This window comes from Macaca thibetana, chromosome 12, assembly GCF_024542745.1.
Source record: "Macaca thibetana thibetana isolate TM-01 chromosome 12, ASM2454274v1, whole genome shotgun sequence".
NCBI classification, from domain to species: domain Eukaryota; kingdom Metazoa; phylum Chordata; class Mammalia; order Primates; family Cercopithecidae; genus Macaca; species Macaca thibetana.
Genome location: NC_065589.1, coordinates 107,650,086 through 107,666,726, shown reverse-complemented (window position 1 = coordinate 107,666,726; position 16,641 = coordinate 107,650,086). Strand labels below are relative to the sequence as shown.

The 16,641-nt window shown below is 43.3% G+C and overlaps 1 protein-coding gene across 25 annotated transcripts in view; it reads left to right on the top strand.

Moving 5' to 3' along the window:
• Positions 1-8,620, top strand: part of R3HDM1 (R3H domain containing 1) — a 197,544-nt gene extending 188,924 nt beyond the window's left edge. For all 25 annotated transcript variants that reach the window (XM_050750944.1, XM_050750938.1, XM_050750939.1 and 22 more), the window contains 3 exons: positions 5,325-5,407; positions 5,830-5,914; positions 7,277-8,620. In XM_050750944.1, the coding sequence (XP_050606901.1) occupies positions 5,325-5,407; positions 5,830-5,914; positions 7,277-7,632 (524 nt within the window). In that variant the 3' untranslated portion in view covers positions 7,633-8,620. The remainder of the gene's footprint in view (positions 1-5,324; positions 5,408-5,829; positions 5,915-7,276) is intronic.
• The last annotated feature ends 8,021 nt before the right edge of the window (positions 8,621-16,641 follow it).

Here is a 16,641-nt window from a genome sequence, read left to right as displayed (position 1 = left end):
ACTTAAATTATGGTATATTCATACAAGGAATATTATGTAGCTATCTAAAGAACCATTAAGAAGGGGCAATTTTCAGGCTAGGCACGGTGGCTCACACCCATAATCCCAGCACTTTGGGAGGCCAAGGCAGGTGGATCACAAGGTTAGGAGTTCAAGACCAGCCTGGCCAAGATAGTGAAACCCCGTCTCTACTAAAACTACAAAAATGAGCTGGACGCGGTGGCAGGCACCTATAATCCCAGCTACTTGGGAGGCTGAAGCAGGAGAATCGCTTGAATCTGGGCGGCAGAGGCTGCAGTGAGCCGAGATTGTGCCATTGCACTCTAGCCTGGGCAACAGAGAGAGGCTCTGTCTCAAAAAAAAAAAAAGGCGGGGGGGAGCAATATTCACAATATGGTGAGTGATTTTGAAAAACAAGTTACACAGACATTTTGAAGTAATATGCAGATGTCTAATAAGCCATTGAAAAGATATTTAACATCAGTCATTATAGAAATGAATATTCAAGCCAGAATATCACTTCACACCCATTAGAATGGCTATAATCAAAAAGACGGACAAAACCAAATGTTGGTAAAGAATGTTCTCACTTGCCAGGCATGGTGGCTCACGCCTCAGCACTTTGGGAGGCTGAGGTATGTAGATCACTTGAGGTCAGGAGTTCAAGACCAACCTGGCCAACATAGTGAAATCCCATCTCTACTAAAAATACAAAAATTAGCCGGGCATGGTGGCACATGCCTGTAATCCCAGCTACTTGAGAGGCTAAGGCAGGAGAATTGCTTGAACCCGGGAGGCGGAGGTTGCAGTCAGCCAAGATCGCACCACTGCAGTGCAGCCTGGGTGACAAGATTGACGCTCCATCTCAAAAAAAAAAAAAAAGAAGAATGTTTTCACTTGTAAGTGGGAGCTAAACATTGATGGACACTAAGAAGGGAACAATAGACACTTGGGCCTACTTGAGGGGGAAGGGTGAGGATTGAAAAGTACCTATTGTGTACTGTGCTTATTACCTGGGTGACAAAATAATAAGTACACCAAACCCCCACAGCATGCAAAATCCACCTGTGAATATTTAACAAACATGTTGGTAAAGACACAGAGCTACTAAAATTCTCACACATTGGCGGTAAGAGTGTACAATAATGAAACCGCTTTGGGAAAAGGTATGGTAGTTTCCTAAGACTTTAATCACTTACCATACAACCCAGCAATGCCACTCCTAGGGGAAAGAGAATTGAAAACATGGTCACACAGTCTTGTATACGAACATCTATAGCAACCTTATTTTATAATAGCTCAAACTGGACATGACCAACATGTCCATCAACAGGAGACTGGATAAACAAATTGTGCTACATCCTTAAAAGGGTACTACTCAACAATAACAGTGAACAAAGCAAGCTACTGACACACAACAACACGATGACTCTCCGGGTCACGATGTTAACGAAAAAATAAGACAAAAAGAGAACATATTCTATATGAAATTCAGCTGCAGACAAACTAATCTGTGACGTTAAAAATCAGATAGTAGTAGAGATGGAGTGTGGAACTGACTGGGAAGCGGGCTGGAGGGAACTCTTCGAGGGATGAAAATGTTCTTTAAGGGGGATGGTATGGTTACACGGACTTTTACAATTGTTAGAATTCATCAAATTCAACACTTGGAATGTTTGTTTTATTGTATGTTAATTATATCTCAATTTCCTTAAAACCTTACACACACACATATGCATGAGTCAGCCCACACATGTAGAAGACTGAAAAGATATACACCAAAATGTTAAAAGTGGTGGAATTACCAGGGTGGGTTTTGTTGTTGTTAGTTTGTTTGTTGTTGCTTGTTTGAGACACTGTCTTGCTCCATCGCCCCGGCTGCAGTGCAGTGTTGCACTTGTGGCTCACTGCAGCCTTGACCTCCCCGGGCTCAGATGATCCTCCCACCTCAACCTCCTGAGTAACTGGGCTTACAGGCACGCCACCACACCTGGCTAATTTTTGTATTTTCGGTAGAGACAGGGTTTCACCATGTTGCCCAGGCTAGTCTTGAACTCCTTGGCTCAAGCAGTCTCCCCACCTTGGTCTCCCAAAGTGCTGAGATTACAAATGTCAGCCACCACACCCAGCCCCGGGATCGTTTTTATTTTCTCCTTTGTAATTCTCTATCTCCAAATTTTCTACAAAACAATTTCCTTATTAAATTTAGAAAAAAGGCTAGGCGCGGTGGCTCACCCCTGTAAACTCAGCACTTTGGGAGGCTGAGATGGGTGGAGCCATGAGGTCAGGAGTTTGAGACCAGCCTGAAACATGGTGAAACCCCATCTCTATTAAAAATACAAAAAAAATTAGTCGGGCATGGTAGCGCGTTCCTGTAATCCCAGCTACGCTTAAACCCTGGAAGTGGAGGTTGCAGTGAGCCAAGATCGTGCCATTGCACTCCAGCCTGGGTGGCAGAGCAAGACTCCATCTCTAAATAAATTAATCAATCAATTAATTAATTTAGAAATTGCATATTTTAAAAAGATAAATTGAAACAGTATGCATCATACAGTCTGGTATGAATGCTGCAAGAGGAACACCTAGCCCAACCTATTAGGAGGGGTCTTTGTACTGCTGACTGTAATCTTATCTCCATATATGAAAAAAATTAGCTGGGCGTGGTGGTGGGCACCTGTAATCCCAGCTACTCGGGAGGCTGAGGCAGGAGAATCACTTGAACCTGGGAGGCAGAGGTTGCAGTGAGCCGAGTTGGTGCCACTGCACTCCAGCCTGGGTGACACAGACAGACTCTGTCTCAAAAAAAAAAAAAGGAGTTATCCATTAGATATAAATATTTGTATACTGAAATATTTACAAGTAAAATGCTGAGATTTGCTTTAAATACTTCAGGAAAAACAAAGCAGGGGCGATCACAGTTGAACCTGGATGATGGCGGGTACATTATGCTTTTCTATCTATACTTTTATATACTTGAAATTCTATAGAATTAAAAGGTTTTTATCTTTTGTTGAAAAATTTTAGGTGTCTTTATCTAGGGGATTCCAGAATTTTTACACAGCTTTCTCTGTTAATGCTATCAGCATTAAATAGCTATTCTGTTAATGCTAAGTTTTTGAGCCTCATTAAATTTTTTTAATTTCATTATTGTAGCACTTAACTCTGACTTCTTCACAACTATTTTCTTTTTTCTTTTTTTTTTTTTTTGAGACGGAGTCTTACCCTGTTGCCCAGGCTGGAGTGCAATGATGCAATCTTGGCTCACTGCAACCTCCACCTCCCACGTTCAAGCTATTCTCCTGCCTCAGCCTCCCAAGTAGATGGGATTACAGGCACGCACCACCATGCCCAGCTAATTTTTTGTGTTTTTGGTAGAGACGGGGTTTCACCATGTTGGCCAGGCTGATCTCGAACTCTGACCTCATGATCCACCCGTCTCGGCCTCCCAAAGTGCTAGGATTACAGGCATGAGTCACTGCGCCTGGCCTTCACAACTATTTTTTATACACCTTCACATGTCACTTGGCATCTCTGATCTCAGTATCAAAACCCCATGTCATATCTGCCCTTCCATCTATAGGTTGGGAAAGAGCGAGTGTGTCATGCATGTGTCCTGCCAGGGAGCTGCCCAGGCATCTTCACTGTGTTCACCCGGAAGGAGCCCTGTGGAATGGCAAGAAGTCCACACCTTGCTTCTTTCTGTTATGAAGCTCTCAGGAGAAAGGGTGCACAATTTCCTGAGGATGCTTTCCTAGCACCTACTGATAACCCTCCTCCAAACACAAAATGTACTAAATTTGAGAACTTATGATTATAAAATAAATGAAAATTTAACACAAAAATCTTACTCTCCAAGGCAAAGTTTTTGCAGTCAGCAGTTATTAAGCCTTTGCTGTGTGATGACTTTTGGCTTTCCTGAGTGAAAGAAAGCAATTGGAAGATCTCCATCCTCACTAACCCACACTTACTGATTTAGGAAGGGGATACTTATGAATAATGACACTTAAGAACTACACAACTTTTTCTAAACAGGTTCAAATTATAAATGCAAATTTCACTTAAAGATTAAGAAGAGCAGACTTAAGACCTAGGATGTACAATTACCTGTTGGTTAAAACTATTAAAGTGTGTTTGAGTATATGTAAATGTGTACATGCATATATTATATGCATAAATTTATGGCAATTAATAGTGAATTGGGGGAGATAAAGACTTAATGTTTATCCAGAGTTCCTTCCTCTGAAAGGTAAGATTTTAATCATAATAGAATGATGTAGATTTCAGCACCTCAAGTGATTGGCATGTGTGTTGTAGTTATTTTGGTGTATTTCATATGGGATGTTAGGATTTAGTGTCATAGTTTTCTTAGATTCTTCCTCTTCCATATCTTCAAAGTGTACAGAGAAGTTTCTCTCCATCCTATCTCTATTCATGTAGTTCCTACCATGCACCCTGCTTCCTAACCACTGTTATTAATCCTTAATCTTTTCAGAATTTTGCCTGGGCTCTTAAAAGGATATGTGGAAATTTTTAATTCTTGTTTAAAATGTCATTTAGCCAAGCATGGTGGATTGTACCTGTAATCCCAGCAACTCATGAGGTGGAAGGATTGCTGGAGGCCAGGAGTTTGAGACCAGCCTGGTCAACATAGTGAGAATCTCTCTCTCCTAAAATAAAATTAGCCAGGTGTGGTAGTTTGTGCTTATAGTCCCAGCTACTTGTGAAGCTGAGGCAGGAGGATCACTTGAACCCAGGAGTTCAAGGCTGCAGTGAGCTATGATTGTACCACTGTACTCCAGCCTGGGTTGTCGACAGAGCAGTACCCTGTCTCCAAAAGAAAAATGTCAGTTATCTATACTTTTTTTATGCTACCATACTTGTTTCTTTCCCCTGTTCATCTTATTTTGAACAATTAGAAAACTCTGGCAAGTACTTTTTTATTTTTATTTTTATTTTTATTTATTTATTTATTTATTTTTTTGAGACAGTCACTCCGTCACCCAGGCTGGAATATAGTGGCACCATCTCGGCTCACTGCAACCTCTACCTCCCAAGTTCAAGCAGTTCTCATGCCTCAGCCTCCTGAGTAGCTGGAATTATAGGCGTCTACCAGCACGCCCCAGGCTAATTTTTGTATTTTTGTTAGAGATGGGGTTTCACCATGTTGGCCAGGCTGGTTTCGAACTCTTCCTGGCCTTAAGTAATCCACCTGCCTCAGCCTCCCAAAGTGCTAGGATTACAGGCATGAACCACCGTGCCAGCGTCTGGCAAGCATTTTTTAACTGAGGAAAGAAAAAATGTAAATATATTTTATTGACTTTCAGGAGATTCCAGGTATCCATTACTTGGCCAGCCGCTGCAGTACAACCCTCCTGCTGTTCTGCACGGACACATTCCAAACCAACAGGTATAAAAGACAACTAACCTCCTAGACTTTGTTGCAGAACATCATAGCTCCCTCAGAGTGTAAGGGGCAACCCTGAGCCCACCTGTTGGCACTGCCCAAGGAGAGCTCTGTGCCTCGGCCAGTTGATTTACACAGATTATCACTGGCTCCATCAGGAGCAGAGCAAGGGAGAAGACGGCATGCTGCTTGGCAGAACAGTAATTCCCTAGTGCCACCCAAAGACAAGGCAGTGGCTAGGAATTGGTCATAATGGACAGGAATGTCACTGCCACAGAGGCAGAATTCAGAAGGCCTGGGACTGATTTTCTTCTGCCAGAGTGCAAAACCCAAACTAAAGGTGTTTGGGTGTTAAGTTTTTAAACATCCAAAGTGTGTTTTTCAGCATTATTAACCTTGTTTCTCAACTATTTTTGGGTTTTCAGGGTCAGCCTGGCAGCAGGCATGGAAACCGAGGAAGGAGACAAGCTAAAAAAGCTGCATCCACCGACCTTGGAGCAGGAGAAACAGGTATGTCTCTGAGGGGCAACTGGATATGGGTCTACAAACCGGTGACAGTCTTTAAGAATACACCACAGCACAGAAATGGGTTTTCCTCTTCCTAGAATCCTGCAAAAAGTCATAATAATTGTTGCCGTCTCTGATTTAGGATTCTTGGATATATTCCTATGACCCTGTGTCATTTGAGATATGAGAGTATATATGGTAAGATGCAGGTAGGTTTAGGAGGGACAGAGGGGCCAAAGAGAAATGTGTGAGAGGAACAAGTAGAGTGAAACTCTTAGCCTCTTAGTTCTTTGAGAAAGGGTTTGTCCTTACATCCATGTGGGAGAGAGTCTGAGTGAACAAATATATTGCCTCTCTGTGGTAAAGTGCCTTCAAGTTTGTACTTTAACTTTCTACTCAGCAGCCTTGTGGTGTGGTTAGGGCAAGTGCTTTTATTTTATTTTACAATGGAAATGTGAAGGTCAGAAAAATGTTTGAGATCACCTAATTTAGAGAAGCCACCATACAATGCTTCTTTTTATTTGTGCAACTACCAGTAAAGACTGACATCAGTAGCTTAATTTTACTTTATTTATTTATTATTTTTGAGATGGAGTTTCATTCTTATTGCCCATGCTGGAGCACAGTGGTATGGTCTCAGCTCACTGCAACCTCTACCTCCCAGGTTCAAGCATTCTCCTGCCTCAGCCTCCGAATAGCTGGGATTACAGTCGCCCACAACCACGCCCGGCTAATTTTTTGTGTTTTTATTACAGACGGGGTTTCACCATGTTGGTCAGGCTGGTCTCAAACTCCAGACCTCAGGTGATCCGCCCACATCAGCCTCCCAAAGTGCTAGGATTACAGGCACACCCAGCTCAGTAGCTTTAACACTATTAGCTCTCTACCCCTTGCCTACGGGGTAAGTAGGAATGATTTAAAAGATGGATGTCCCTGGCCGGGTGCACTGCCTCATGCCTGTAATCCCAGCACTTTGGGAGGCTGAGGTAGGTGGATTGCCTGAGCTCAGGAGTCCGAGACCAGCCTGGCCAACATGGTGAAACCCCATCCGTCTCTACGGAAAACACAAAAAATTAGCTGAGCATGGTGGCAGGCGCCTGTAATCCCAGCTACTTGGGAGGCTGAGGCAGGAGAATCGTTTGAACCTGCGAGGTGGAGGTTGCAGTGAGCCGAGATCACACCACTGCACTCCAGCCTGGGCAACAGAGTAAGACTCCATCTCCCAAAAAAAAAAAACAGCCCTAAAAGTTTTAATTTTGTGTATTCGCATGGTCATTTCCCATGTCATATTTGAGTCTGCAGTGCTTTTTTACCCAACTTTTTTGGTAACAGGGATGTGTTACTTCTGTACCTTTTCTATTCTAGTTGTTGGGAAGGTCTTGGAAATTACTGAACTACCAGATGGAATAACTCGCATGGAAGCTGAAAAGCTTTTTGGGGAACTCTTTAAAATTGGCGCCAAGATCCGGTGGCTCCGGGACCCCCAGTCGCAACCACGTCGTCACCCCCTCTGCTGTGGCAGCGGGGACAACACTGTCAACCCTGAACGCTCTAAACCCAGTGACTTGGCCTCCACCTACACCGTCTTAGCCACATTCCCCTCCATTTCAGCTGCACAGAATGCATTGAAGAAACAAATTAACTCAGTTAACAAGTTTAAGCTGAGAACAAGCAAGAAGCACTATGACTTTCACGTTTTGGAAAGGGCAAGTTCTCAGTAACAGCCACCTTTGGACCCTTCGCCTTTATGGTTCCCCTGCCCTCTCCCATCTTTGATTGGCTTGGTGTTTGGAGCTTCTGTTAACATTATAGAGACTCCTAGGATGTGTGTTCATGGCGTTATAGCTTTTGAAGAAAGGCCAGTGATCCAGCAAAGGGGGAAAATATATGCATTTCACCCCACATGACTGTAGGAATCTACGTCAGAATGATACAGAGTTAGCAGGTTTTTCTAAGGAAATGCCGTTCAAATGCCTCCTAACTTTTATAGTTATTTTGTTTTATATTTCTAAATTCTTGTATCAGATCCAAAGCTCTATTGTACAGCAGATTATTCTTCAAAATGATTATAACCAGTTGCAACCTGTATTTCTTTTTGCAGCCAGCACAATGTGACCCAACTTAAAATTTGGGGGAAAAAGAATGCAGGAGTGAAATAACCAAGTCAAAACCATGTACTATCTCCTTGGGGGTTAGGGATGCTAAGAAGAGCCCACAAATAGAGGATTACTCTTCCCCCGAATCTCTAAACTCAGAAACAATTGCCAAAAAATACATAACTCTTCCCTGTAGGACCCTTTCCTTATTCATTTAGGTAGTGTGAACATTAAGTATAAAATAAATTATGTTCTTAATGCCTCTTAAACCACTTACATTCAGAGGGGAACAGAAATCATTCTAAGCAGGAAAATACTTCCATTTTTTTTTTTTTTTTTCAAGTATCTCTCTAATAACTAAATGCCACTTATTTGCATTCCCCTCCTTGTGGATTTTTTGTCACCTAAGGAAATGCATTTGATGAGTGCTGGAAACTTCTTAAGTGCTTTACAGTTTGTTTTCATTGTTTGCAGCGGATCACTGGACATCAAAGATTCATTGCACTTATGAACAAGGAACCTTCTTTTCAATTTCTGTGTAATTTGCAAGGCTGTACAATGTGTGCTGATGCAAGCCTTTTTCAGTTCAAGAGAATAAATGTTTACAAATATAGGCTCACTTTGTCTTTTTTTTAATTAAAAGCACCTTCTAAATGAGTGTCAGCTTTGAAGACAGTAACCTTTTTGGAAGATTTAAGTCAATTTCAAGCTTACAGAAGATGAAAAACAGTAAACCACCTCATTTTACAAATGTCCCAAACATCCCTTTCTCTGTGGCAGTGATTCCTGGTGGATATGATTCTTGTTACTGTATTCTCTATCATAAAGTTATTACAAACTATAGAAATTTAGAGTATGAACATACTTTATTGTCAGGCAACTAAAAATAGAAGATTATGTTTGGTGAGATAAATTTGTTTTTAGCTTATATATTGCACACCCAATTGTCCACTTAGACTCAAATGCTTTTTAGACATCTTTTCCCTTTGGTAAGCCAAGCAAAGTCACCCTGTTGGGAAATCAAAAAGTTAGGGGTCTGCCAGCTGCCGCTTGCCTGAAACCTGGTTATCTTCCAGCCCAGACTAGGGCTTTTACTATGAAATTGAAGAGCACTAGGTGTCACCAGACTCTGGTGCAGATATGCACTCACTTTAGCACATTTGCAAGGTCCCACTGGTCCCAGAGAATGCCAGGCTTCCCCGCCAACTAGCATATCCCAATTGTGAATATTGTACTCCTGGGATCAAAAATTGGAGCTTAGAACCATTTTAGATTAAGGAGCCATAGTCGGGGGAAAGAGTAAGAGCGTGAGGTCTGTGAAAATCTCTTGCTTCCAAGTCTTGTTCAATTTTAATTATTTTTGACCTGCAGAGAATCAAAGATGGAGAGGACACATAAGTAAGGCTAGCATTTCAGCAACAATTCTTCAATCATACATGGGGATGGAGACCAAAAAAGTCACAACCTCCCATCCTGGCCAACATGTGAAATGCTGTCTCTACTAAAATACAAAAAATTAGCTGGGCATGGTGGTGCGCACCTGTAATCCCAGCTACTGGGAAGGCTGAGGCAGGGGAATTGCTTGAACCCGGGAGGTGGAGGTTGCAGTGAGCCGAGATCGTGTCACTGCACTCCAGCCTGGTGACAGAGCAAGACTCCTCAAAAAAAAAAAAGACACAACCTCATGGTTTCTTGCAATTATTATTATTTTTTTTTTTTTTTTTAGACCAGAGCCACTCTGTCACCCAGGCTGGAGTACAGTGGCACAATCCCGGCTCATTGCAACCTCAGACTCCTGGGTTCAAGCAATTCTTCCTCAGCCTCTCAAGTAGCCGGGATTACAGGCACCTGCCACCATGCCCCACTAATTTTTGTATTTTTAGCAGAAACAGGGTTTCACCATATTGGCCATGCTGATCTCGAACTCCTGATCTCAGGTGATCCACCCGCCTTGGCCTCCCAAAGTGCTGGGATTACAGACGTGAGCCACCCGACCTGGCCTGCAATTAATTTCTCTTGAATATTCCCTTTAGACCAGGCACGGTGGCTCATGCCTATAATCCCAGCACTTTGGGAGGCCAAGGTGGGCGGATCACTTGAGGTCAGGAGTTTGAAACCAGCCTTGCCAACATGGCGAAACCCCGTTTCTACTAAAAACACAAAAATTAGCCAGGTGTGGTGGTGGGCTCCTACACAATCCCAGCTGCTCGGGAGGCTGAGGGAGGAGAATCATTGAACCTGGGGAGCAGAAGTTGCAGTGAGCTGAGGTTGCACCACTTCATTCTAGCCTGGCCAGAAGAGCGAAACTCCATCTCAGAAGGAAAAAAAAAAAAAAAAAAAATTATCTTTAACTCCTGCAGTAGGAATTCTGGTAAACCAGTTTTTGCTTTAAACTCTTAGTTTACTTTGTAGGAGTTGAATACCGTGCAAAGTAAATAGGTAAGACACTACAGCTAAAAAAGATCAGAGGCTATTGTAGAGTTAACGCCTGGCCACCACCACCACATTCCCTGACAATCACATGGAAATAACAATGAAATTGCCAATCCCACCACCATTGCAAAAATATGCACACGTTCCCTAATCTGTACATTCCCCCCCCCCTTTTTTTTTTTTTTTTTTGATCTTTTAAAATCTGATTTCACCTGTATAAAAATGGTGGCAGGTAGAAGCACACACAGGAAGCATTTAAGATGTGATTTGGTCTAGACTGGTAATCTCAAAGACAGCTTCAGATGTCCCACAGCCCTGGCAATAATCCATATCATGGGTTTTTCCAGACCACTAACCATTTTTAGGGGCGGATACTACTTTTACCAACAAAGTGTTATTCTTTCTTGTGCCGATGTTAGCAGCTCCAGCAGTCCTTTCTTTGGGAATGATAGAGGTCGGTTCATAACATTCTGTCTGTTTATGCTACTTAATATTAGAAAACAGAATATGGCTTATGGTTTGAAGCTCTTGGTTTGCAAAGAACATGGATATATTGGATATGTGTTTGTGATATAGAGTACAAGGTGTGTTTGCCATGGTGCCGCAGGTAATTAAAAATTATTAGATTGGCATCAGAGCTGGCAACAAAATAGGGATGTGAGCCTTTCCCAAGCTAGGAAAATGTTATCCTGATCCCACTAGGGAGGATCTTATGGCCTATAAATAGTGTGGAAACACAGGCCTCTGAGTAGAACCCACAGTTCCGGATTAGCTTGGGAAGAGTAAAGAAAGCATATCTGCAGCTACCTCAGGAAACAACTGAGTTGGATTCTCTACCTGTTATCAACAACAGAAAACATGCAAACTTAAGACTTCAGCAGAGGCAAGACCCCTAATCCCAGCCCACTGCCTACCCAACAGATAATATGTTATCTATAGTCTTCAAAGGCTAAGGGCATGAGTTCCGTCTTCTAGGGCCCAGTGAAGTGCTAGCACAAAGGCATTCTATACCAGGTGGGATTCACAGCTGGCCCCTGGTTGCTTGGGATTCTACAAGCCTTTAATAGCTGGTGCTAAAAGAACCTGAGGCTCTTGCACACACATTCAACCCATGACCTTCACCAGCTTGAGAAACAGATACGGCTGCCCTTGAATCCACCCCCATGTCCACATATGCTCAGGCTACACAGTGCATATTTGTTCATTATTTTTCCCCTCAATGTCTCTACTTGTATTCATTTTGGTTTGATTTCACCCACATAAGAATACTGGAGGGCTGTAAAGAAAAGGCAGTGGGAACTTCTGAATCAGAAAGAAAAATGATAAATGTTTGTTCTTTGGGGGTTGGGGAAGCGGAAGCATTGAAATAGATACATTAAATAATTTTTAATTAATTAATTATTTTTTGAGACAGAGTCTTGCCCTGTTGCCCAGGCTAGAATGCAATGGCTCAATTTCAGCTCACTGCAACTTCTGCCTCCCAGGTTCAAGCGATAGTCTTGCCTCAGCCTCCCGAGTAGCTGAGACTACAGGTGCATGCCACCACACCTGGCTAATTTTTTGTATTTTTAGTAGAGACGGGGTTTTACCATGTTGTCCAGGCTGGTCTCAAACTCCTGACTTCAGGTGATCTAGCCAGACTAGCTCATTTCTGCAAGTAATAAACTAATAATATCCTGTACTTCCTCTTCAAAGCATTTATCACAATGGTAATTACATAAGTAATTGGCCAATTAGTTGCTTACTGTTTTTCTACCTATCAGAATGTAATCTTTAGGACAGGGAAAATGTCTAATGTAATAATTGCCACTTTTGATTTGGTTTATTCATCTGGATCTCTATGAGAAGCCAGAGAGGAGTGCCATCCTATCTTACATGTGAAAATTTGCTTGTTGTGAGTGAAGCTTGGAAATTATTTATTTATTTAGAGATGGAGTCTTGCTCTTGTCACCCAGACTGGAGTGCAATGGCACGATCTCGGATCACTGCAACCTCTGCCTGCCCGGCTAATTTTTGTATTTTTAGTAGAGACGGGGTTTCTCCATGTTGGCCAGGCTGGTCTTAAATTCCTGACCTTGTGATCCACCCGCCTCGGCCTCCCAAAGTACTGGGATTACAGGCGTGAGCCACCACACCCGACCCTGGAACCTATTTAAATGCTGCTTCTCTTCCTTTTTATTTTATGCGCACCCATGAACCTTATGTGGTAATTAACCTATTCTCCTACTGGTCTACAGGTGAGTGATGTTGCTCTGTATACTCTATCGTATTTAGCTTTTTTTTTTTTTTTTTTTTTGAGACAGAGTTTTGCTGTGTTGCCCAGGCTGGAGTGCAATGGCACGATTTCGGCTCACTGCAACCTCCACCTCCTGGTTTCAAGTGATTCTCCTGCTACAGCCTCCTAAGTAGCTGGGATTACAGGCGCCTGCCACCACGACTAGCTAATTTTTTGAATTTTTTTTTTTTTTTTTTTTTTTTTTTTGAGACGGAGTCTTGCTCTGTCGCCGGGCTGGAGTGCAGTGGCTGGACCTCAGCTCACTGCAAGCTCCGCCTCCCGGGTTTACACCATTCTCCTGCCTCAGCCTCCCGAGTAGCTGGGACCACAGGCGCCCGCCACCTCGCCCGGCTAGTTTTTTGTATTTTTAGTAGAGACGGGGTTTCACCGTATTAGCCAGGATGGTCTCGATCTCCTGACCTAGTGATCCGCCCGTCTCGGCCTCCCAAAGTGCTGGGATTACAGGCTTGAGCCACCGCGCCCGGCCTAATTTTTTGAATTTTTAGCAGAGATGGAGTTTCACCATGTTGGCCAGGCTGGTCTCAAAACTCCTGACCTCAGGTGATCCACCCACCTTGGCCTCCCAAAGTGCTGGGATTACAGGCGTGAGCCATCGCACCTGGCCATATTTAGCATTTTTTACACTTCTCACTTTTACTCAAGAAAAAGCAAGAACAGACAATAATATTTTTCCTTTACATGGTTTTTATACAACCAGCTTTGCAACATGTAAGTTATAAAGCCTTCTCTGGTGGTAAGCAGGTACAGGCTTCTGTGAGACAGAAAATGTTTTATTTTTTTTTAAAGCATGATGTGATACTTTATATTTCAAGGTGATGTTACCAATCCAGTTTCAGTAAGAAATGCCCTTTGATTTCTTTTGAATGACTACAGTTAAGAATTCAGTTTGTGGTAGATTTTTCTCTGTGCAAATTGAAATAGAACCTTAGTAGTGGGAAAACTTTTGGCCTCAATGACACTAGTAACTCATTCATTTGGCAAAAAATACAAGACACTGAAAATAGAAAGAAGACTGAGGCTGGGTGTGGTGGGTCACACCTGTAATGGCAACACCTTGGGAGACCAAGGCAGGTGGATCAACTGAGGTCAGGAGTTTGAGACCAGCCTGGCCATAATGGTGAAACCTTGTCTCTACTAAAAAAAAAAAAAAAAAAAAAAAAAAAAAAAAAAAATTCCTGGTCATGGTGGTGCACGCCTGTAATCTCAGCTACTCCATTTCAAATAAATAAATAAATAAAAGAAGATTGAGTAAAGCTATTGTTTCTTTTTTTTTTTTTTTTTTTTTTGAGACAGAGTCTAGCTCTTGTCACCTAGGCTGGAGTACAATGGTGCGATCTGGGCTCACTGCAGCCTCTGCCTCCTGGGTTCAAGTGGTTCTCCTGCCTCAGCCTCCAGAGTAGCTAGGATTACAGGAACCTGCCACCAGACCTGGCAACTTTTTTGTATTTTTAGTAGAGACGGGGTTGTACCATGTTGGCCAGGCTGGTTTTGAACTCCTGACCTCAGGTGATCCACATGCCTTGGCCTCCCGAAGTGCTGGAATTACAGGCATGAGCCACCGCGCCTAGCCAAAGCTATCGTTTCCAAACTCTCTTCTTGGGGAAGGGAGAAGCTATAAACCCAGAACTTTAAGTAACTATATAAAATAAAATGTTCACAGGATATAAATGACCATGAGAAACTGCGCTCTTCCCCGAAATGCGATGGAAGCCAGTACTGAGCAGGTATGTGACACACTGGCCAATGCTGTGAGTACACTGATGCCTGCCTGGCCAATGCCAGCTTCACATGTACAGAAGGGACCGCAAACTCAAATACTCACTATAGCCTGAGTGTAAGTAAATGAGTGAAGCTTAGTAGTGGGAGGGGCTGTGGCAAAGGAGAATGCACATGACCGTTTTACAACCTTTTGCAGGCCCAGTAAGAACATCAGGAGACCAGACAGTTCATGGGCTCTAGCGCAAGTGGGGTCAAAACATCTAAACATCCCACACTGCCAAGACATGAGGAGAGTTAGAGGCCCTGTGTGAGGTAAACAGCTGCAGGGCCTCCACGGAGCAAACCAGAAATAGCACACAGTGATTGGTCACAGAGGAAAACGGAGATTTCAAAGGTGGAAGGCCAGGGGCTTTATGGCAAGCCACATGGCATGGTTCCCCATCTTGTCCTGGGACCACCATGAACAACCTCTCTGGCTTGGAAAACAAAAAGCAGGACTTTGAGAATGCACATTGGGGTCAAGCTGACGTGGTGAGGGTTCTTCCAACGGTCACAGAGCCACCAACTGAAACCTGACCTTCCTCTTCAGCAGCTCTAGACCTGGTAACCAGCCTAAGATCCCAGACCCCTCAGAGAAGAGCTCATTGCAATGAAACCACTCATTGTGTATCAAAGAAGCCCACAAAACCTTGGGACTCAGCTCATGGGGAGTCTTTTATCTCTAGAATTAAGGGGTTGCACTGGGAAGGAAAATAACAATACAAACCCTGCCATATTTTTCCTGCTGCACAGCAGTGAACAAACTTCTGTGGTAAGGGCCTGAGTGTAAAAAGTTGCTGTAGTTTGTGATTCAGGTCTATTTGAAAAATAGCATTGATGCCACTTCCCTCAACAGGCCACCCCTCACCCCTCCTTTCCCTCTACAATAACCAGTACATGGCTCTTTCATTTTATCCAAGCCAAAGAATTATGGTCACCTATTCATGTATCAATCTCTCTCACTGACTAGACTGCAGGTTTTTTGAGGACAAAAATAGTATCTGTCAATCAATTGACCAATAGTTCAATCCCAGAACCTAATCTATTGCCTGTCCCAAAAAGGCATTCAAATATTTTTTTAATAAGTGAAGAGAAAGGCTGGTCGCAGTGGCTCACACCTGTAATCCCAGCACTTTGGGAGGCCAAGGCAGGAGGATCACTTGAGTTCAGGAGTTCGAGACCAGCCTGGCCAACATAGTGAAACCTCGTCTCTACTAAAAATACAAAAATTAGACAGGTGTGGTAGCACACACCTGTAATCCCAGCTACTCAGGAGGCTGAGGCAGGAGAATCACTTGAACCTGGGGGGCGGAGCTTGCAGTGAGCTGAGATCACACCACAGTACTCCAGCCTGCGCAACAGAGCGAGCATCCGTCTGAAAAACAAAATAATAATAAGTGAAGGGAGAGAATTCCATGCAAGAGTGAACCATGCAAGAAGCAGCATGGTGTGAACAAAAACAGAGTTGGCAAAGAGTATGCCCTGGTAGGTGAATAACAGTACTGTCGGTTTAGAGGACCCAAGTGGGAAAGAGAAGAAATGAATGTTGGAAAAGCAAGTTGGAGCCAGACTGTTGAGGATTTTGAATGGCTACAATTGTGTTCTTTGTTTTTGGAGGCACTACAGAGACACTGAAGGTTTTTGGCTTTGTTTTTTTTTTTTTTTTTTTTGAGATGATGTCTTAGAGATGGGGTTTCACCGTGTTAGCCAGGATGGTCTCGATCTCCTGATCTCGTGATCCGCCCATCTCGGCCTCCCAAAGTGCTGGGATTACAGGCGTGAGCCACCGCGCCCGGCCTTTTTTTTTTTTTTTTGAGACAGAGTGTCACTCTGTCGCCTAGGCTGGAGTGCAGTGGCAGAATCTCGGCTCACTGCAACCTCCACGTCCTGGGTTCAAGCAGTTCTCCTACCTCAGGCTCCTGAGTAGCTGGAATTACAGGTGCACACCACCACGCCCAGCTAATTTTTGTATTTTTAGTAGGCCAAAATGAGGCAAGGGGCCCAGGCCTTCGTGTCCTCAGTGGAGCACCACTCCTGAAAAGGACACAGCTTTGGATAGTCTCAACTGCTGGGGAGAGAGAGTTCAAGAGTCCTGAAGATGGGACACCATGGTATCCGTTACAGTGGAAATTAAAAGGATTTAAGAC